Source organism: Dasypus novemcinctus, chromosome 6 (genome assembly GCF_030445035.2).
Source record: "Dasypus novemcinctus isolate mDasNov1 chromosome 6, mDasNov1.1.hap2, whole genome shotgun sequence".
NCBI classification, from domain to species: domain Eukaryota; kingdom Metazoa; phylum Chordata; class Mammalia; order Cingulata; family Dasypodidae; genus Dasypus; species Dasypus novemcinctus.
Genome location: NC_080678.1, coordinates 74,969,299 through 74,990,165, shown reverse-complemented (window position 1 = coordinate 74,990,165; position 20,867 = coordinate 74,969,299). Strand labels below are relative to the sequence as shown.

General features: G+C 40.7%; 1 protein-coding gene across 4 annotated transcripts in view; it reads left to right on the top strand.

Annotated features, from left to right (window-relative positions):
• CTNNA3 (catenin alpha 3) overlaps positions 1 to 20,867 on the top strand; it is a 1,802,485-nt gene that overhangs the window by 1,639,976 nt on the left and 141,642 nt on the right. For all 4 annotated transcript variants that reach the window (XM_012529825.3, XM_071215825.1, XM_058298912.2 and 1 more), the window contains one exon: positions 18,814 to 18,995. In XM_012529825.3, the coding sequence (XP_012385279.2) occupies positions 18,814 to 18,995 (182 nt within the window). The remainder of the gene's footprint in view (positions 1 to 18,813; positions 18,996 to 20,867) is intronic.

Genomic DNA, 20,867 nt, shown 5'->3' with positions numbered 1-20,867 from the left:
CTCAACCTCAGACATGCTAGGCCATCTTTTTGTCCATGTTTCAGTCAGCCACCCAAACAAACTGTTAGAGCCCTTTCTAAACCCTCAAGCTACAGCACCAAATTCAGAATTTCTGCTTAGTGGGCCCATATCAATATATTCAGCCTGTTCCAACTTTATATTCCTTCCACCATTATCCATGATGATTGCATGGGCCATCATTTCCTGTTTCTTTGTCTTGTAATCTTTTGTTGCATACTGTACATTTTAATAATTTAAAGTATTATTATTTATTTAGTCCCTGAATTCCCTGTTTCTTAAGTTTGTATCCACCTATTGATATGACAGATTTCCTTGTATGACAGAAGCTAAAACAAAAACAAAAACAAAACAAAGCAAAAATCACCTTTCACATTCTTTGCCAGTTGACTCTTGAGTGTAGCCCTTCAAAAAGATCAGCCCCAGAAGAATGAGAAGTACAGAGTTCTCTCTGATCCTGAGTGAAGCCTGTTTTTTGTTTTGTGCTTGAGCTTGCTAGTAGCCTTAGGAATTCCCTCATTTAAGAGAATTCAAATATCACTTTTACTCTCTATGAAACAGGCATTCTCCCCCTCCTGTAGATTCCATTTTATGGCTTTAATACAGGTAATCATTTGCCTCAAGCTGTTTTGGCTTTATTTTTCCTTTCAATACTTTAGTTGACTACAAGTTGCTTCTTCCTGCAGGGCAAGTTCTGGGAGAGCAAACCCCAGACAATTTTCCTGGTTCTGTCTTTCAGACTTCCACAGGCTAGATTGGCACTGAAATACAGGCACCACAATATGCACAGAGGGGTTACTCTGATCCCTCTGGAATATGGCCAGGAATACACAATGGCAGTGTAGGCTGGCTCCATAATGCTTACTGTTGTAAAGTACTGATTTAATAAAGTACTTTTTAGTATTCTGAACCTAAAAGCCAGATTATCAAAAAGTTTTTTGAGGTGATTTCTTCTCATTTTTGCCATCTGTGGATGTCTTAAAACCTAGCATCTAGAAATACATAGGAATTGTATGTATTACATATTCCAATGTGAATAATGAAATAAGTAAATTCCAGTTGTGATTTATCTTCCTCAAAATACTCCCTTCTCATGCATATTTACCCATTCCACTATTAAAACAACTGAAAAAAAAATTTAACTGTCTTGGCTTAGACTATCTTGTGAACTTTTATGGCCTTGAAATGATCAAATTGCTTTTCCTTCAAGTTTCTTTATTTTCTGAAATTTCATAGGTTCTAGATTCCAGATTATAAATGGAAGACATTGTAGTAGCAGAGAGAAGTTGGGTGTATGTGGTATTGAAGGTCAGGATGTGAGAATTTTGAGAAGGAAGTTGATTTATTTTGACCGGCTAAACTCAGTGGACTCTTGTCCTGATAAAAACTGAGCCCCAAATAGAATTTTTGGGTCCCTTTTATACAGAGGAAATAAGAGTGGGGAGTCAAATGGTGCTTGTATGTAAAAGAACTTTTCATTAGTTTTTTCAAATGTTTTATCTGAATATTAGATAGGCTATTTCCTCCAGATAAGCTTGACTTAACATATATCCCCCACATTCCAGGTAGGCTTTTAGCATGAGCCCCCCACTTTCCAGGTAGGCCTGACACATTTGGCTTTCATCCTCCCTGAATATCCAAAGTCTATAGAGTTTATACTTTTCAATTGGCTTTTTAGGCATATTTAGATATAAAATATGTTTGAATTTATGCACAAGCTATATTATTTTCCCCCTTTGATGCATGCTTTGGTATCTCTATTGTCAGAGTTTCTCTGGACTGACTGATATGTATATAGAACCATGAGATGAGCAGCTGTTTGCATTTTTACTATATCATTTATTAGGTGTGCATTCTGTTTATGAGGAAAGGGAGGAGGCAAGGGAGTATGGTGCATCCTCCTATGAGGAAGGCAATTATTCCCAGTAGAAACTTGAAATCGTTTACTATCAACTCCCAGCTTCCAAAGGGATTACTTAAATTCCAACCATTCCAGGTCTGCACTGGAACATGAGCAATTTTTACCATTTTGCTTGTAATTTTATCAGTAACTTTTCCAGTGCTATCTAGTTCAAGGCAGCTATTAGAGAGCTTGAATTTTCCACAAACTTCCCCATCACCTGCCAGGAGATAATCTACAGTGAGATGGTTTTGATAGATAGCATTTCTGAATTTAGTTTGCTGTTGGGCTAGTAGGTTTAGAACATGGGCAGTTTCATTAGTTATTATTTCTACCACAGTTTGTAAGCAGATGATTCAGTTTAGCATATCGATAGGGGTTCGATAACATCACATGCCATCCTCTGCCCAAGTTGCTTGCCCATAGTACTGGATTATACATTCAGGGGGCCATTCTTTACCTCCCCAGTTAGTGACAGCCCTTTTTTTTATGTTTTGATACACTGGCTGGCTTAGCTCTTTCCCTTCTCTTAAGAAAATGAGAAAGAAGGAGGGTTTTATCATACAAGTACCACATACAAGTAGCACACCAGTTTCGGGGAAGTTCTCAGAAAGCAACTTTACCACAAATCCAGTACAGACTATTTGGGGCAGTAAAGGGCCTCTTGCAGTGGAGTCCACATTGTGATTAATTTGGGGAAAGTACAACTTATGAGAGCGAGGTCAGAATCATTCCATGTTCCCCAAGGTTCTGTTGTATTGGTGGTATAATTTTGGATTTTTTTTCCTGTCCATGTTAGGTTTCCCATACATATAGAGTTGTTTAGGCAGACCCTGGAAGCACAATATTTTCCTATGACAGAAGTTCGCAAGGGCCACATACTATCTCAGGGGATAGCCAGGAGGCCAGTTTCATTATATGGTTGGCTGTAATGGTATTCTCTAGTTTCCCAGGGCCATTGGTCTCACATATTAGTACCTCCACATACATAGCATAAGGAGACATTTAAGGCTGCCCCTACTACTTCAGCTAGGTTTATGAAGAGGTGTTTGCTGCTTGTGGAATGGAAAAGGGCTTTTCATTTCTTCATAGGAGTGGAACACAGAGTGGGTTTTACTTGTAAGTGGGTGTTTCTGAAACCCAACCCAGATGTAAGCTCCTGGGTTTATTCCTCTACCATAAATGCGGAGGCCCATTTGGACTCCCTGAGTCTGCCAGGATTCGGGCTTAAGGGTGGTGAAGTTTAAGGGGTTACATTGACTGCGTGGACAGTTAGCTGGGGCCATACCCTTGGTGAGGATGGCTGTTTGTTTAGCTCTGTTTGTGTTCCAGGTGGCCCAGGTGACACATGACCAGTAGAGGCAGTAGTATACACCTATGTATTTTCACTAGAAGCCTCCCTCCCCCCCTCCCCCCTTGGGCTGCATTTTTCATTTTTGGAACACACATATGCTTATTGTTATCAGTATATTTTTCTTCCCAGCTGAGTCCTCCAAAATTGGTGTTCCATGGTATCCTGGAGTTTATAACTTGACATGTATCAAATAGGAGGGGCACTCGTTGATTCCAGCCTGTGACTTGGGTAGAGCTAAGTAGCTCCCCATTTTGATTAAGCACTCTAATTTCCCATTTTGGGGAGACTGTTCAGGATGTGAGGTCATAGCAGGTTATTCGGCCAGATACATTACAGACACTGTAGGAGATTTCTTGAAACTGGCAGGTGGCTATATGACCCTTGCAGATCTAATGGCTATGATATATTAATGTGTTATTGACATGACCCCTGTACACACCTTTTGGATACATGGTTCACACTCTGTGGTGCCAACCTGGGACCAGGGGAGGGTCAGGGCTAGGAGTAGGGAGAATAACTGAAGGAGCATTGTAACTGGGATTAAACCAGATTCTATTTTTTGGCTGAATGTAGACCAATTAGCTTCTGGGGTGTGATTGGAACAGAACTAAGTGTTCTGTCCTCAACCTTCAGCCGTGCATGGACCAGTCAACTTCTTGGATATGACTGGAACAGGGCTTGGTGTTTTGTTGTTTTGTAAGATGAGTTTGGTTGAGTTGTGGGTATCTGGAACACAGATCCAGGACTCTGGGGCAGCTCACTTAACCCGGCTATGGTTTATCCATGGGGTGATTTCAGCTACTTTAACTGCACTGAGGTGGATAAAATGACAAGATAGGGTCCTCACCATCGAGGGATTAGTGGAGCTGATTTCCAGTCTTTGACCCAGACTGCATCTCCTGGCTTATACAGGTATATGGAGCTACTTAAGCTAATGCGGGCCCTTTCTTGGACCCAGTGATGCAGGTTTTGTAGGGTTTTTCCTAAGCTGATCATTTGCTGAGCTCTTGAAATATTTCCTCTTTTTCTGAGATCCCTTTCTATATTTTGGATTAAGGGGGGGGCGGTCACCCAAAGAGGATTTCATAAGGGGTTAGGCTTAGCTTTCGACTTGGGCTGGCCCGAACTTGGAGAAGAGCACTCAGAAGTATTTGCACCCATGTTAGCTCAGTTTCTCAGCAAATCTTGGCAATAAAAGTCTTTATTGTACAGTTTATTCACTTTACTTTTCCTGAGCTTTGAGGACAGTAGGTGGTGTGCAGTTTCCATTGGATGCACAGTGCTTTGGCAATCTTTTGAGCGATTTCAGAGACGAAGGCAGTTCTGTTGTCAGAGACAATTGAGAGGGGTAGCCCATATCAAGGAATGATTTCCCTGAGGAGAACTTTGGCTATTTCTTCAGCTTTTTCTGTTCAAGTGGGACAGGCTTCCACCCAGCCAGAAAAGGTGCAAACAAGGACTAGAAGATACTTATAGCTTCTGGATCATGGCGTTTCAGTGAAATCAACTACTAGATTTTCAAGAGGCATACTGCTGATTCTTTGGACTCCTGGGGCTCCCAAGGGCCCTTGGTGAGGGTTATGTTTGCACATGTCATGCACCACTGGCATATGGCATGGGTGATAACAGCTAGACTTGGGATGTAGAAGAATCTTTCTAACATTTCTTTAAGATGGGTTTTTCCCAAGGGTGTGTTCTCATGATAGTCTTGAACTACAGTTGCAGCTAATATTTGTGGCACAACTATTCTGTGATCGGGCAATGCCCACCATCTCTTTTCTCCTTGTGTCCCACCCTCAGAGAGTATCCACTCTCTCTCGGCTTGAGTATATTTCCGCTCTCGGTGATTCAGAGGCTGTAGGACAAGAGCAGGCAGCGTATACTGGAGTTTCTGATAATTAAGAGGTTAGGAATGAAAGCAGCAGCCAGATTTTCAAATAGGGATCCTTTCCATGCCACTTTTTGCTTCAGCATTTGCCTTCCGATTTCCCTGGGTGATGAGGTTCTCGCTTGTCTGGTGTCCCTCATATAGGTTCCTACTTCGATAGGTTCCCAAACTGCTTCTAGAAGTTCCAGAATCTGTGTGCCATATTTAATGCTCTTTTCTCCGGAGTTAACAAGCCCTTTTTGTTTGTATAAGGCTCCATGTGTGTGCAAGATAAGGAAGGCATATTTGGAGTCCATAGATGTTAACCTTGGCTCCAGCTGCAAGTTGTGGGGCTCGGGTGAGGGCAATGAGTTCAGCCTTCCGTGCTGATATGTTATCCAGGAGGCGCTGGGTCTCTACAGTGGTTTTGGATGTTACTAAAGCATATCCTGCTCACCAATTGCTGTTCTGCCTAAAGCTACTCCCATCCGTGAAGAACTCAATGTCAGGATTTGCCAGTGGCTGTTCTTGGAGGTCTGGCCAGCTGGAATATGCTTCCTGCAATGTTTCCAGGCAGTTATGGGCTGGAACCCTTGTCTCCATGGGTAGCAGGGTGGTAGGATTTAGGGTTTATTATAAGTTCCAATTGGACAGATGGATTTTCCCATAGTTGGGTTTGATATTTAACCAGGTAGCTGTTAGTAAGCCAGGGTGTTTCTTTGGCTTTTAAGATTGTGATTATGTATACAGAACCTGGACTGTTATAGGCTGCCCACGAGTTAATTTTATGGCTTCTAATGTAAGCATAGCTGTAACTGCTACAGCTTGCAGACATGAGGGACATCCCTGGGCTACAGTGTCCAGTTGCTTGGATAGATAAGCTATGGGTTTTTGCCAGGAACCGAGGTATTGAGCAAGTACTCCTACGGTGATGCTTTGGCAGTTATGAACATAGAGGTAGAACGGTTGAGATCTGGTTGCCCGAGGCTTGGTGCTTCCATTAGAGCTTGTTTGAGAGCAGTGAAAGCATTGTTCTGTGGGTTTTCCAGAGCAGGAGATCACAATCTCCCCACTTTGTGGCTTTTTATAAAGGGCGTGTGAGGACCCCAAAATTGGGGATCCACTTGTGACACAATCCAGCCACTCCGAGGAATTCTTGCAGCTTCTGGCAGGTGTTGGGCTCTGGGAGACTACAGATTGTTGTTTTGTTTTTTTTTCAAGTCCTAATTCACAGTGCCCTTAGGTTATTTTATAACCTAGATAGATGACCTGAGGTAGGCAGATTTGGGCTTTTTTCTTAGACTCCCAATAACCTTTTTGCTATAGATGCTTTAAAAGGGCATGGGTTCTGTCAGTGCAGTTTTGGTAGGCAGGACTTCGAGGATGAGGTCATCTATATATTGGAGGAAGAAACAGTTATAGCTTTCTGGTTTAAAGGATTTGAGATCACTGGCCAGGGCTTGTGCAAAAACAGTGGGAGCATTTTTAAATCCCTGAGGCTATCGCGTCCATGTTAGCTACTACTTTTCGCCTGAGTTTGAATAGTCTCACGTAAAGGTGAAAATTGGCTAGCTCCGGGGTGCTACCCAAATGCAGAAGACATCCTTAAGATTTAAGCAGGAAAAGTAGATTGCCTATGAGGGTATTAAGCTGAGAAGAGTATATGGATTAGAAACCACAAAATGGAGGGTTATTACTGCTGAATTATCTGCTCGTAAATCCTGGACTGGGCGGTAATCTCCATCAGCTTTTTTAACTAGAAAAAGTGGGGTGTTCCACAGAGACTGGCACGGCCTCAATATGCCTTCATTCAGTAATCTCTGAATATGGAGCTGGACCTTTTCTTGTGCTTCACGTGGAACTGGATATTGGTTTATGCTTACTGGACTGGCTGTGGACTTTATTTCAATAATAATTGGAGGAATATCATGTGCCATTCCCGTTGGGTTACCCTCTGCCCATACTTCAGGCACATCTTCAAAGGGGAGCTGCGTGGGCATGGATTGGCCAGTTCCACTGAGGCAAAACAGTCTCCATTCCTCCTGCAGAGGAAGGGTTAGCGCTATTTTTGGAGAGTCCTGTGTTTTCAGTGTCAGTGTGGATTGCCCTGTGGTGTTAAAGGTAATTTGAGCCCACAGTTTAGACAGCAGGTCTTGACCCAGGATGGGAATTGGGCACTCTGGAAGATAAAGGAATTTGTGAGTGACCTCCTTACCCCCAATGTTACAGGTCCTGGCTTGGAGGAAGGGCCGTTGGGTACTTTTGTCAGTTGCCCTTATGATAGTGGCTTCTCTTTTTGATAGAGGCCCAACTGGCTTGGTCATTACAGAATGTTGAGCCCCAGTGTCGACCATCATATGTATGGTGCAGCCCCCAATTGGACTCCAACCATAAGCTCCATGGGGCAGAGAGAATAGGAACCCAGTCTGTACTAATAATTTCTATCAGAGTCCTCTATTCCTGTCAGCCCAATGATCTGATTTGCAGGGTTTTTTTCCCTGAATTTTTATGAACCCAAGGTTTGGTTTGTGATGCTCCACTTGCTTTCCTGGCTAATGTTTTGGCTGCAGTGATGGGGTCGAGTGGCTGGCTAGGACACTCTCGCTTCCAATGCTCCTTTTTCCCTCTCCTTGGGACTTCCCAGTTTACTCTCCTTGACACAGGACTGGATTTTTCTGCTATTGCCACTGCCAGAAAGTCTGCTTTCTTTTTCATCTTCTGATTTTCTTCTTTCCTTGTTTCTACATCATGGTTGACATAGACCTTAGGAGCTATTTCCATGAGCTGAGAGATATTCATTCCAGCAAACCCATCCAACTTTTGCAGTTTCCTTCAGATGTCAGCCTGTGATTGGGCAACGAATGCTGCACTGACAATTGTTTGGCTCTTGGGAGCATCCGGGTTAAAGGGCGTGTATACATGAAACGCTTCCCACAGTCTCTTAATAGAATTGAGCAGACTCTCATTGAGAGCCTGTAGGATTTGGGTGGTTTTTGCCATGTTTACTGCTTTCTGGCTCCACACCCTGAATCCTTCAGCCAAGGCCCTATGAATGATTTCTAGTGGTTGAGCCTGATTGTGTTATTTGGATCCCATAGGGGATCTTAGTCTGGGAACTGTGAGCAGGCATATTGGTCACTGTCCAAAGTTCCCTTGTGGGTGTTCTGTAAGCCAGGTTAGAGCCCCCTGAGTGACATGCATTCTCTCTTCAAAGTTTAATAAAGTCATTATAAGTTGTTTACAATCAGTCCAGGTGAGTCTGTGGGTCTGTATGATGGACTGGAAAAGGTCCGTTATGGCTTGATGCTTTTCTGAGAATGGTGGAGTGTGGCTTTTCCACTTAAAGAGGTCCATTGTGGTAAAGGACTGATAGATGAATCTCCGGTTTCCCCCTGAACCTGGTCATTTGCATTGTAACAAATTGGGGCCTAGACTTCATGGAGAGGTAACTGGAAGGCTGTCTTTTTCTCTGCTCCCCCTGCCCCTGGGAATTCCAGTGGTTGGAGTTACCATCTTTCAGCATTTTCCTCCTGATAGGTGGTGCTGCAGCTGCATTGCAAGGGTAACCGGATGTAAATACAGCTCGTCTGCATTTTCCATTGTGAAAAGTGACAAAAACCACTGCAGGGATGGTGTAGGTGCCATTTCTGGTGCAGATGGCGATAAAGGCAACTGCGGAGATGGTATAGGTGCCCTCTCTGATGCTGATGGTGATAAAAGCAGGGCCGGGGATGGTGTGGGTGTTGCACCTCCCCATGCAGATGATGACAATGGGGCACTGCTTGGGGAGACTAGCTCATTTTCATTCCTTAGCACTGCTGAGGTAAGAGCAACCATATAAGGCGGCAGTAGGTCATTTTTGTGTGGCCTTTCTAAAATGGGTGGGTTGGCACTGGACTTGGGATACTTTTTTTTGGGCCATTTGCACAGTGATTGTTTGGTGTGGTCCCTGGGATGGCAGTCCTCGGCTTTTGTATTAGGCAAATCCTTGCTTCCTTAGTCACGCACTTCCCTAAACAGGGTGGACTTTGACTCACAGTGTTTTCCCAAGCATTGATGTAGGGAAACTGGTCTGGGTGCCTTGGATTCCCAGTTACTGCATCATGGACTTTATGATCCAGGGATCTAATGTGCCTTCCTGGGGCCATCCCATGCCAAAAATTGGTCATTCTAATTCACAAAGCATCCTAAGCTTTCCTGGCTAGAACCTTATGCCATATACATCTTCATGGAATGCATGGGGGAAGTTTTTCAACATACAACCTAACGGGGTCCTACTTTGTGTGTTTCCCATGTTTCCACCCTGTGTTCATGGTGCACAACACTCACTCAAGCCTTACGCTTCCTCTGTCTCCGGCCACATCCCTCACTCAAGCTTTCAGCGCCTATTGACCTTAGTGGGTTGGTATAAACCTCCGACTCAGAAAAGGGTGCCTTGCAGGAACACCCCCCCTCCCTAGTCCACCCTTGATTGTATGTGTTCACCATGGAACCACAGATTGGGGCTCTGCACTCATCCTGCAGAAGTGATTTGCTACGTTTCACTCAGTCACCACAGTCATATGCACAGAACCACCCCTCTTACCTTTTCTCAGACCTAGAGAGCAGATGGCTTCCTCCCATATTTTCAGGAGTACTGGGCCTCCTCTTTCAGAGAGCAGATCAGGCTCCCTCTTAATTTTAGCATTAGACTTTTCCTGCACTATACCCTTGTGGGTCTTACCCGTCTGAAGTATGGAGCTCCTTGCTTCAGTCTCAGTGTCTCTCAAACCCTCCAGTGCTCTGGTTCTTTCAGGAGGGCTCTGGCAAAGTCCACAACCTCTTTCTCATCCAAAATGGGGTGTCCAGGGGTGCCCAGGGCTAGATTTCACTGGGGCCCTTCCAGCCTTCTCAGAGACATCCAGGAGGGGCAAACAACCATTGCCGCCTCTGACCTTCTCAGCGTAATCCTGGACAAGCCCCCAGAAATGTAGTGGCAGAGAGAAGTAGGGTGTACATGATATCGAAGGCCATTGATGAGAGACTTTTGAGAAGGAAGTTGATTTATTTCAACCGGCCAGACTTGGCAGACTTTTGTCCTGATAAAAACCAAACCCCAAATAGAATTTTTGGGTCCCTTTTATACAGAGGAAATAAGAGTGGGAAGTCAAATGGTGCTTGTATGCAAAAGGACTTTTTGTTAGTTTTTTCAAGTGTTTTATCTGAGTATTAGAAAGGCTATTTCCTCCAGATAAGCTTGAGCTTGACTTAACATATATCCCCCACATTCCAGGTAGGCTGTTAGCATGAGTCCCCCACATTCCAGGTAGGCTTGACATATTTGGCGTACATCCTCCCTGAATATCTAAGGCCTATAGAGTTTATACCTTTCAATTGGCTTTGTAGGCATATTTGGATATAAAATAAGTTTGAAATTGTGCACAGGCTATATTAACATAAGTTGTATAATGTTCAGAATGTGACATGTCCAAATAATGATACCATGCCAATACAGGCTAAGTTTACTGTGTAGGGGAGAACAAAAGCACCCAAGACTCAACATGCTGGTTATGGTGGCTGCCTTAATAAGTTCTGTCTATGACATTTTACTCTTCCCTTACAATATTCTATACAATTATAGATACCTGAATGTGTTTATATATACCAATATATACATACACACTTAAGATTTCATGTATGTGCTTATCTATCTATCTATCTATCTATATATATATATGATTTATAAATGTATACTGCTGCAATCTATCAGTATATATTCAGTGTTTATGTAAGGATCTGCCATCATCATCTATATGCGTGTGTGTGTATATATACATATATACATATTTATCATGAAAATACACTGTACATATATTTCAAGATAAATTTATATTTTAGGATAAATTCCATTATAGTTTTATTTTTTGAAACATTTTTAGTACAAGTAAAGTATATGCTTTTCTAACATATGTGATAATTGTGTTAACTTTGAAATAATTTAAAATTGTGATGTATTAGAAATTTGAGAATTCCTATATTTGTTCAAGGAGTAGAATTGTCAGATATCAAATTCTAAATTTTTATTCTCAAATGTGACAATGTAGTTCTAGAGCAAATAATTGTATTTTAATAAATTTTTCATATGAAAAATGCCATCTGATGTTTCAACTGAACTTTGAAGGACATGAGTTTAGGCAGCCATAAGACAAAAGAACGCCCCAGGCAAATGGTTAGACATGAGCTTTATTGGGACTTATGAACAAGAGAGGCTCTTCAATGGCAGCTAGTCGAAGAATGAAGATAGCACCCTGCAAAGAGACAGGAAAATGAGGGGTGATATAAGGGGTCTCAGAACAAAGACGTTCCATGGGATATGAGAGCAGAGTTTCTGCAAGAATGTTTAGTGATGTTTTCACAGGAAGGGAGTTTAGAGCCTTAAAAACAGACTTCATGGTACCATATATACATTATTTCCTCTGGGGAGGCTAGTTACTTTTTAACTAGTGAGTGTCCAGGTTTGGCCAGTCGCTATGTGTTTTGGGCTATGTTTCATTTAAGAAGGGGTATCCCAGGGCCCTGGGATCTTACAGTACACCCCCATGCAGCAGCCAGCTATGGCCATAGGACATGTATTGCATCCACATTCCAAAGCAACAGTATAACAGACAACAGAATAATAAGAGTCCTCTACTGAAAGCTAGTAGACCTATGAAGACATGTTGCCAGAGCCAGGAGAGAAAATTAAACCAATCAGGTAGGAGATCAGTGGCCAATTTATTAATATGTTATATGTGCTCTTGCATATGATTTTGACCTTGTGAAATATTATGGGAGTGATCAGGAATATATATACAACATTGAATATTAATGAGGGCACAGGCCCCGACTTGTACAACAGTAAAAATATCTGAAGCATCCTATTTTGTAAAAATAAGATGCAATTGAGTAGTTTCATCTTTCAGCAAGGAAATAGCTACCTTAGAATCAATAAGGGCTTAAATGTGACAATTGCTACAACTCCTGGCACAAGAGCAACTAATGAATAGAATCGCCAGAGGGTGCACTTCAGTCCATACCTAGCTTTAACCACTTCCCAACTACTGGGAGTATGAGGTAATAAATCATATAAAGTGGCAGGGACATAGGACTGTCCCCATGTACATTGTTTAGTCCAGTTCTAGGGCAAATACAACCACCCATTTTGCCCACAAGTCCATAACCATCTTTTAGGGGACAGATAAGCTCCAGCTGTTAAGTCATGTGCCCGCCATTGGAATAGGCTGTTATTTTTCAGCTTGACAGTGAAATTACACAATTTGGGGGGTAGCCACCCATATTATGGATTCCCTCCTATCATTCCATACAGACAGGGCAATGTGATCTAGGGTGACAGATCCAGCTGTTAACCATCCTAAACCATCATATACAGCATACCCTAATAAAAGGTTTAGATTTATTTCTTACTTCTTTACAAGGGAAAATATATTTACGAGTCTTACGGTAAGGCAGTAGTGGATTTCAGTCTTAAAGGAAAAGGTTTCATTCCAAACTTGTTGATGGGTTGCAATATACCATGCCAGCAAGGTGTTCCATGCTATCCAATTTGCAGGAGTGACAGTCTAAGGAATGCAAATAGCACCTGAGGATGGCAGGTTTTTACAAATGTAACATTGGTTCCAATTATGACCATAAATTACTGCTCAAGTCCACCATAAGAGGGTTAGCTAGGGTGCTACAGGTGAGAAGATGTTTATAGGGAACAATAAAGAGCAGATAATGCTGGATGATAGTATATAAGCAATATTTCCATTAGTAGATAACAATGTACCAAGGTAGGGAGATTTTATGAGGAGGCTTCCAAGACCATATATTTTCCCCTTATAAATTCTCTGAGGTTTCTTCAGTGACATCAAAAACTAGTTTTGACATAAGAAGAGTCCACATAGACATACATAGAGCCCCAGTGGGAATAGGAGACCCTGGATTATTAATAAAGATTTTTACTGGCATTTTTTGTATAAACTGTGGTCTTCTAATAATGTTTAGGGTGGGTCCTATTCCCCATGGGTTTAAGATTATCCAACCAGTGAGGCTGCATAAGCCAGTACCATGGCCAAAGGACTTCATTTTCCCCAGTTTGTATAGTATGAGGTATAGGCAACATTGGATTGTTATTACTTTTAACCTTTTAGGCTGTAGAGTGGCTGACCCTTTAACTTGTATTCTCAATGCCTGGATCATTCCTGCAGATAGCATTTCAATTGGGGCAGGGACCACATCCCATGGTGCTGAATTTAAACAGGTTAAGAGTGGATACAGCTTCTTAGTCCATAGTTAAAACAATTCATTATTGCCTTTTATTTGTTCCTTTAAAAGGCCATCTATCCTTTCTATAAGACCTGCACCCATGGGTTTATAAGGTAGATGGAAAGTCCATACCATATCTGGTCCATAGCCCAAGACTGCATGAGTTGACCAGTAAATGGAGTTCCTCAGTCACTGTCAATTTGGGCTAGCACCCTCTATGGGACATTTACTTTTTCTAGGCAACAAATAGTGGCATGCTGGTTGGCCTTTCCTACTGGGAAGGCCAACAAGAGTCCTGTGGCACTGTCTATGATAGTGAAAGTATACTTTGCCTCTTCTGAGAGGCTACTAGAGTCTGTACTTGGCTAATATATCTGAGGTTAACTGTTGCAGTCATTGGAGCAAGCATGATGGACACTCAGGGGTGATATCTGTGAGCTGTTGGCAAGTGACAGGCAGCTGGAACTGCTGGGGTAGGTGCTACAGGGTCTGGTTGTTAGAGGAGTTGGCAGAAATATGATAGTGACCTGTCACTGCTGGCAGGCTTTCCAGATATCCTTCCATAGGTCTCTCCCCCATAGAGGGCAGTCTATGACAGTCTATTGTTTATGTTTCCAAGTTGCCATCTGAGTGCTAAGGCCTTTGTAACTGCCCATCTATCAGTACAGATTGTTAATATGTTCCCGGGGCTCATGAACTGTAACTATCCACATGGCTCTTAACTCAAACCACTGACTGCTTTGCATGGTGCCTGTTTCACACCAAAGAGTGTCAGTCCTAGGCTCCACAGTCATAACCATGCACATGGGAGGCTGTCTACTAGATAAATAACCTGTGTACCATGCATTTTCTGGAACTATTCCTATGCCTTCTTTAGTGGGCACTTCCCTGGCCACTTTGGGGGTTGTAACTTGGGCCAAAGAATCTTCCACATAAGACACTGGAACTAGGATCTCATCCTGTTGGGTACTTAATGGGCTAGAACTGAAGACACTGCACTGTAGTGTAGCAGGTAAGCTTTCCATTCTCTTAAGGTATTAATTGCTTACTAGCAGAGCAAGGCTTGTTAACAGTATCCACAATCCTCCTCTGCATAGGGATGGCAGTCTTCAGAGTGACCACACACTTAACCCAAACAAGGCATGGTATGCTGCATAGTTGCTTTTCTAAAGGGCTATATCATAATTGGGCTCGTTTCCACAATTATGACTAAAACCCAAGGAGTACTCATTTAGAAAGCTGCCTTTGTCAAAATCCTTGCCAAAAGCCAGTATTGATGCTGGCCACAACCAATTCACAGGGTAAGTCAGGGTCAGCCTCTCTTAGTGCCTGAGTCTGTGCTATTGCCCACTTTGCTTCTTTACAAGCAGCCTGCTGGGGGTCCTCTCATTCCCATTCATGACCTTGCCTGATTAACACATACAGTGGTTTTAATATCTGAGCTAAATGAGGGATAGCAGTCTCCAAGACCCTAACAACTCCAGAAAGGCCATCAATAGTTTTGGAATTTGTGGTGTGGGAAAACATTATACTTTATTGATTACAGCAGAAGGTATACTTTTTGTCTTACCTGATCAAACAACATCTAAGAATTTGACAGAGCAGCAGGACCTTCCAGCTTGTTTTGATTGATTGCCTACCCCTGGCTTTCAAGATAAGATACTCTTGTCTCTGATGTTTCTTTTAATTCTGAAAAAGAAGTACTGGTTAACATATCATCAATATAATGGTATATGGTTACGGCCACAGGTTTCTCCCACACAGCCGGATCTTTTGCCAGGAGGCATGACAGATGGCTGGGCTATACATATAGCCTTGGGGAAGCACTATAAATGTCCCTTTTTGGCCTTCCCATATGAAGGTCAATGCAGGCCTTGACTTATCTAAAGAGATACTAAAGAAAGCATTAGCAGTATCTAAAACAAAGTGATAGTGACATAATTGGGTGCTAATTTTTTGCAATATACCAGCAATGTTTGGGATTGCTGCATAGAGCGGTGGTATTACTTTATTTAGATAATTTGCTATGTGCCACTCTGTGGCAGTCCCTTAATGACCACTCTTTTTATGTAGCCATAGGGCTGCTTCATCAGTGGAGGTGGGGCAAATCAGATGAATATGAGCCATAGCATCCCCCTCTTGATTCCAGGGGAAGAGGTTGTTTCTGTGACATATAACATTTAAAAAATAATTACAATCATGACTAACAACATTATACTGTTATCTAATATTATGCAGAAAACATTGTTAAATCTCTAGGAATTTTTACAATCTTTAAGTATTTATATGAATGAACATTTCACCCATACAAATTTGATTAACAGAAAGTTTGAAAATCCCTTTCAATTTTATAACACTTTTTTTTAAGATTTAATTTTATTTTATTTTCTCCCCTTCCCCCCGCCAAGTTGTCTGCTTTCTGTGTCCATTCGCTCTGTGTCCTTCTGTGTCCGCTTCTTTTCTTGTCAGTGGACCTGGAATCTATGTCTCCTTTTTTGTTGCATCATAACATTTTCTAAATACATTTCATTCAACTTATAGCATATCAAATGAACTTAATTATTTTTTTTAAAGATTAATTTCTCTCCCCTTTCCCCACGCACCGCCCCCCCCCCCCCCGCCAGTTGTCTGCTCTCTTGTGTCCATTCGCTGTGTGTTCTTCTGTGTCTGCTTGCATTCTTGAACTGGGAATCTGTGTCTCTCGTTTTGTTGGGTCATCTTGCTGCATCAGCTCTCCATGAATGTGGTGCCACTCCTGGGTGGGCTGCGCTTTTTTCGCACAGGACGGCTCTCCTTGTGGGGTGCACGTTTTGTGCATGGGACACTCCTACACTGGGGCATCCCTGCATGGAATGGCACACCTTGCGTGCAGCAGCACTGCACATGGGCCAGCTCTCCATACGGGCCAGGAATCCCTGGGTTTGAACCCTAGACCTCCTGTATGGTAGGCAGATGCTTTATCAGTTGAGCCATATCCATTTCCCAAACTCAACTATTTTTATCACTTCACTTTTTTCAAGGTGAAAGAACAAATCTTTTGCAACGGTTTGATATAAAAATATACTTTTCAGGATTTGACTTTGAGATAGCAAAATGTGAAAGGTTGTTAGGTTTATACATTATGCTCTTTTAAAAGTGAAAAGACTTACTTTTCTTAAACCACCAAGGACATGATAAGGTTAAAGTATAAGAAGTTTTTTTGATAAAACAGACTGTCTGCTTTGTATACCAGTTATTCAGGAGAAAAATACTTTATAACCTTCCATTAAAACAGACTAATGATTTAAGAAACTTTGTACTTTAACAGAGAAGGAACTAAATTATAATTTTGCACTAATATACTATTTGATACTAAAGCTTTTAAAACTTTATCAATAGACCCAATCTTTCTCAATGTTGACCACAAAAGTTCCTTTTCCATGCCTCTTCTGCACTTTCTGTATCCATTCAGCTTTTGTCCCACATTTTCCTCTTTCTTGATAACCAGTCATTTTCTTGGACAAAATTACTTTCTTTTTCCTTAATAATAAAAACACATTCTATATACCTTACCTTCTTAAGTTACCAAAATGATTTTGGAAACACTCTCTAAGCAAACCTCTTACAATATACATTTGCTTTTAACACTAAACAAGCTTGTCAGAATAATGATTCAATTTGATTATATGCAACCATAACTCTTTCTCATTTCAAGTACATAGAAGCATGCAATACTAAAACAATTATAGTTCATAGAGATCTTTAGTTTACTATTTTATCAGTATTTCAGTGAGATACCATATGAAGCATTCACAAGGACACATTCCTGAAGTAAGTTTTCTGGAGGCAAGTTGGCTGGGGAGGCTGGTTGCTATCACGACTAAGCCGTGATTGAATTGCAGTCTCACAAATCAGCAAGCATTTTAATATTTTTTCCTCTTTTACTTTCATAGAGTTGTCCAGCTTAAATTTTAACCACGAATTTTATCCAATTAGAATTAACATGGAAACAGAACAGAGAACATTAATGTTGCTAAGTTTTTCTACTTTTCCAGCAGTTAACCTAATTTTATCAGCCCCCACTAGCCCACAAATGCACCATCCACGTGGCAAGGGGTTCATGGAGTTGCTGCTAGAGTGTTTCACTACCTCAGTTAACTCTCCAGAGGAATGCATTTTTACAAGCATGGTTTCACTGACAGGTGTCCTGTTTTAGCACTTCTGCTTGTGCAGGATGTTGTATCTGTGATTCAGCCTTCCTTTGCACAAGAGTTTGGCATGATTTAAAGATTCTTCTATAGTTTCTACATCTGAATCACTAGATTTCTTGCCAGGGGTTCCAGGTCTTAAGATCCTAATCCTTCTTATCTAGTTGCTCAGAGAGACCTGTCACTAAGGTAGAGGTGGGAGTCCACAAATCCCATTCTAGTAAATCTTTCCTCAAATGGTGGATTTCTTGTCTTCCTCAAGACAATCTGCTGTAGCAAACTATACTGCCCATGGCAACAGCTAGTTGACTGCTGTGGCAGTGTGCCTATCTTTACCAAACTTCATAATCTTTAGTTCTTGTAGCACATTCTCTACTCCCGTCAGCGTTTTCGGGGTATCCACATATTCATGTGGAGTTCCACAATAGTTGATAAGTGTGCAACCCCATATTCTCTCAGTGGTCCCCACTTATCCAGGAGGGCAGCCACCCCTCCCCTCACGAACATTATAGGCCAACTCGGGATTTCCCCTGTGGATTCTCCCTTCCCAGAGCTCATGCCCACCACTATGAGTGGTCGTCCAGTCTCCTGGCTGTAACTCACCAAATGTTTTAATCCAACTTTAAAGGGTACAAGGTGGGGCTATAAGACCAAAGTATGCCCCAGGCAAATGGTTAGACATAAGCTTTGTTGGGTGTTATGAACAAGAAAGCCTCCTCAACAGTGGCCAGTCAAAGAATGAAGATAGCGCACCACAAAGAGATGGAAAAATGAAGGGCAATATATGGGGTCTCAGAACAAAGACATTCCATAGAGTATGATAGCAGAGTTTCTGCAAGAGTTACATGAGGCTCACAAATGGGATGTTTGGTAATGTTATTGCAGGAAGGGGGTATACAGCCTTTGCAGTATTATATGTATGTACTTTCCTCTAGGGAGGCTAGTTAATTTTTAACTAGTGAGTGTCCAGGTCTTGCCAGCCACTCTGTGCATTGGACTGTTTTTCATTTAAGGGAGGTGGGGCCATCCCAGGTCCTTCGGCTCACACCTGAAAAGTTTTGGTTAAATAATGAAAAACTTATGAAGTGTCTCCGATTTTAAATGAACACATATTAGGAACATCCCGTAATGACCACGTCTTCCTTCTGAAATGCTTTTAGACATAGTTGAACAATTGTTAAGTCTAATTATCATATTTTAGGCTAAAATGACTCAGTTGCCTGATGCGGAAAAGGAGAAGATTGCAGAGCAAGTTGCTGATTTCAAGAAAGTCAAGAGTAAACTGGATGCAGAGATTGAAATATGGGATGATACAAGCAATGATATCATTGTCCTGGCCAAGAAGATGTGTATGATCATGATGGAGATGACAGATTTCACAAGGTAATTATGTTTGAAAGATGTATAATATTTATATATGTATACCCATTAGAAATATTTATCATATTAGTAAAACCTCAGGTTTCTCAGAGTGAAGAGTGACAAAAATGGAGTTGTATAAGAAAATAATATAGAATTAGAAAGTGGTAGATGTATAGTTCTAGAGGTTTTGGTAAATGAATATGGCTGTTTCTCATAAACAGAATGCTTTTCAAAAGGCCACGTTTTATCCTTTCAAGGTACTCTTCTCAGAAACTTTTCCTTTATATTATCTCAGCATATGACTTTTACTAGGAAATTGGTAAAACAAGTTATAATCTCTATTGGAGCTATCTGAATGAATGATTTCTTTGGTGACATCATTTTCATTATAATAATTTGTGGTATTATCAGGATTAGTGGCATCTTTCTTTTGCTCTCAAGATAGCAATTAGATATGCTTGAAGTTATGACAACTTTCTGAAATACATGAAGGAATCATACATTGAATGTATATTCCAGAAGTCAACACGATGTTTCTCATTGGTTCAAAATATTATTATATAGAGCTGGCCAAAAAGCAGTGAAATATATAGTGCGTGTTCTACTAGTTACTAAAATAAACAAAACTACAACATTTAAAATAATTTCGTCTTAACATACTTGTAAAAGAAGCAGAACAGAAGAGTACCCACAAAGCAGACCTACCACTTTTTAGGAAACCATACCTTGTATGCAAAATGACTTTCAGATGAAGTAGAGGGTAAATGTAATGAAAAAAACATAAAAAATGGAAAAAAAGTGCTTGAACACTTCACTGATAGCAAGATTGAGGAAATCTTTCTAAGCATTGCAAAGAAAATATCATAAAGAAGTACTAAATTGAGCTATATTAAAATTCAGTACATAAGTAGAATATCATAAAATCTAAATAGGTAACTTGGGTAAACATTTGTAACAAAAATGACAAAAATTTGTGCTTAATATATAAAGAACTCTTCCAAACATTATAAAAAGTAAAATACAAACACCCTAATAGAAGAATGAACAAAAGATATGAGCAAATAATTTGCCATTATCTCCTTATAAATGCTAAAACCAATAAATTTGTGAAAATATTTAACCTAAAAATGAGTTAGAATAAGATACCCTTTAAATTATAAAATTGGCCAAAACTTTAAAAATAGTCTTGATATCGGGTAAGGTGGTAAAAGCATAAATCAGTATCTTACAGTAATTTGTCAATTCATATAAAACTTAAGAATTTTTATAAAATTTGTCATCTATATCTGTATCTTTTTCTCTTCAGTGACTATATCCTGAGGAAATAATCTGATATGAGGGCAACATTTTCATAAAATAAGTCAGAATTAATAAAGATAGTAAGAATATTGAATTATTAAACTAATAATAGGCGACCATGTGAGGTACAGTCTGCAGAAAATAAAGTCAAGTTTTTAAAATAGTATTTAATGAAAAGTTAAAATATGTAATTTAAAGAGAAAGGTTTTAGTCCAATCCAAATTTTATGATGTATATATTTTAGTGACTGATCTATGGATGTCCCTTTTTCATTTTTTCTGATGCGTAACATCCTTGTGGTAGAACTCATTACTACTTTGCATCATTCTGAAAGAAGATACACTTTCCAAGATGAGTGAACAGTGACGATTTTACTGTAGATTTCATTGGAAATTAAGAGAAATAAATTCACAATACATTGTTAATAGCACAACATAAAGAATAGCTTTTAGATATCAGCTTCCATTTCTACCTTTTAATTATTGCCGTTTCTTTCCAACACTAGATTTTACCTTCTAAATTTTCCTCATTCACTTTCATATACAAATAATTCAGTTTTGAGCCATCTGTCAGTCTCTGCAGGCATAGGTTTTG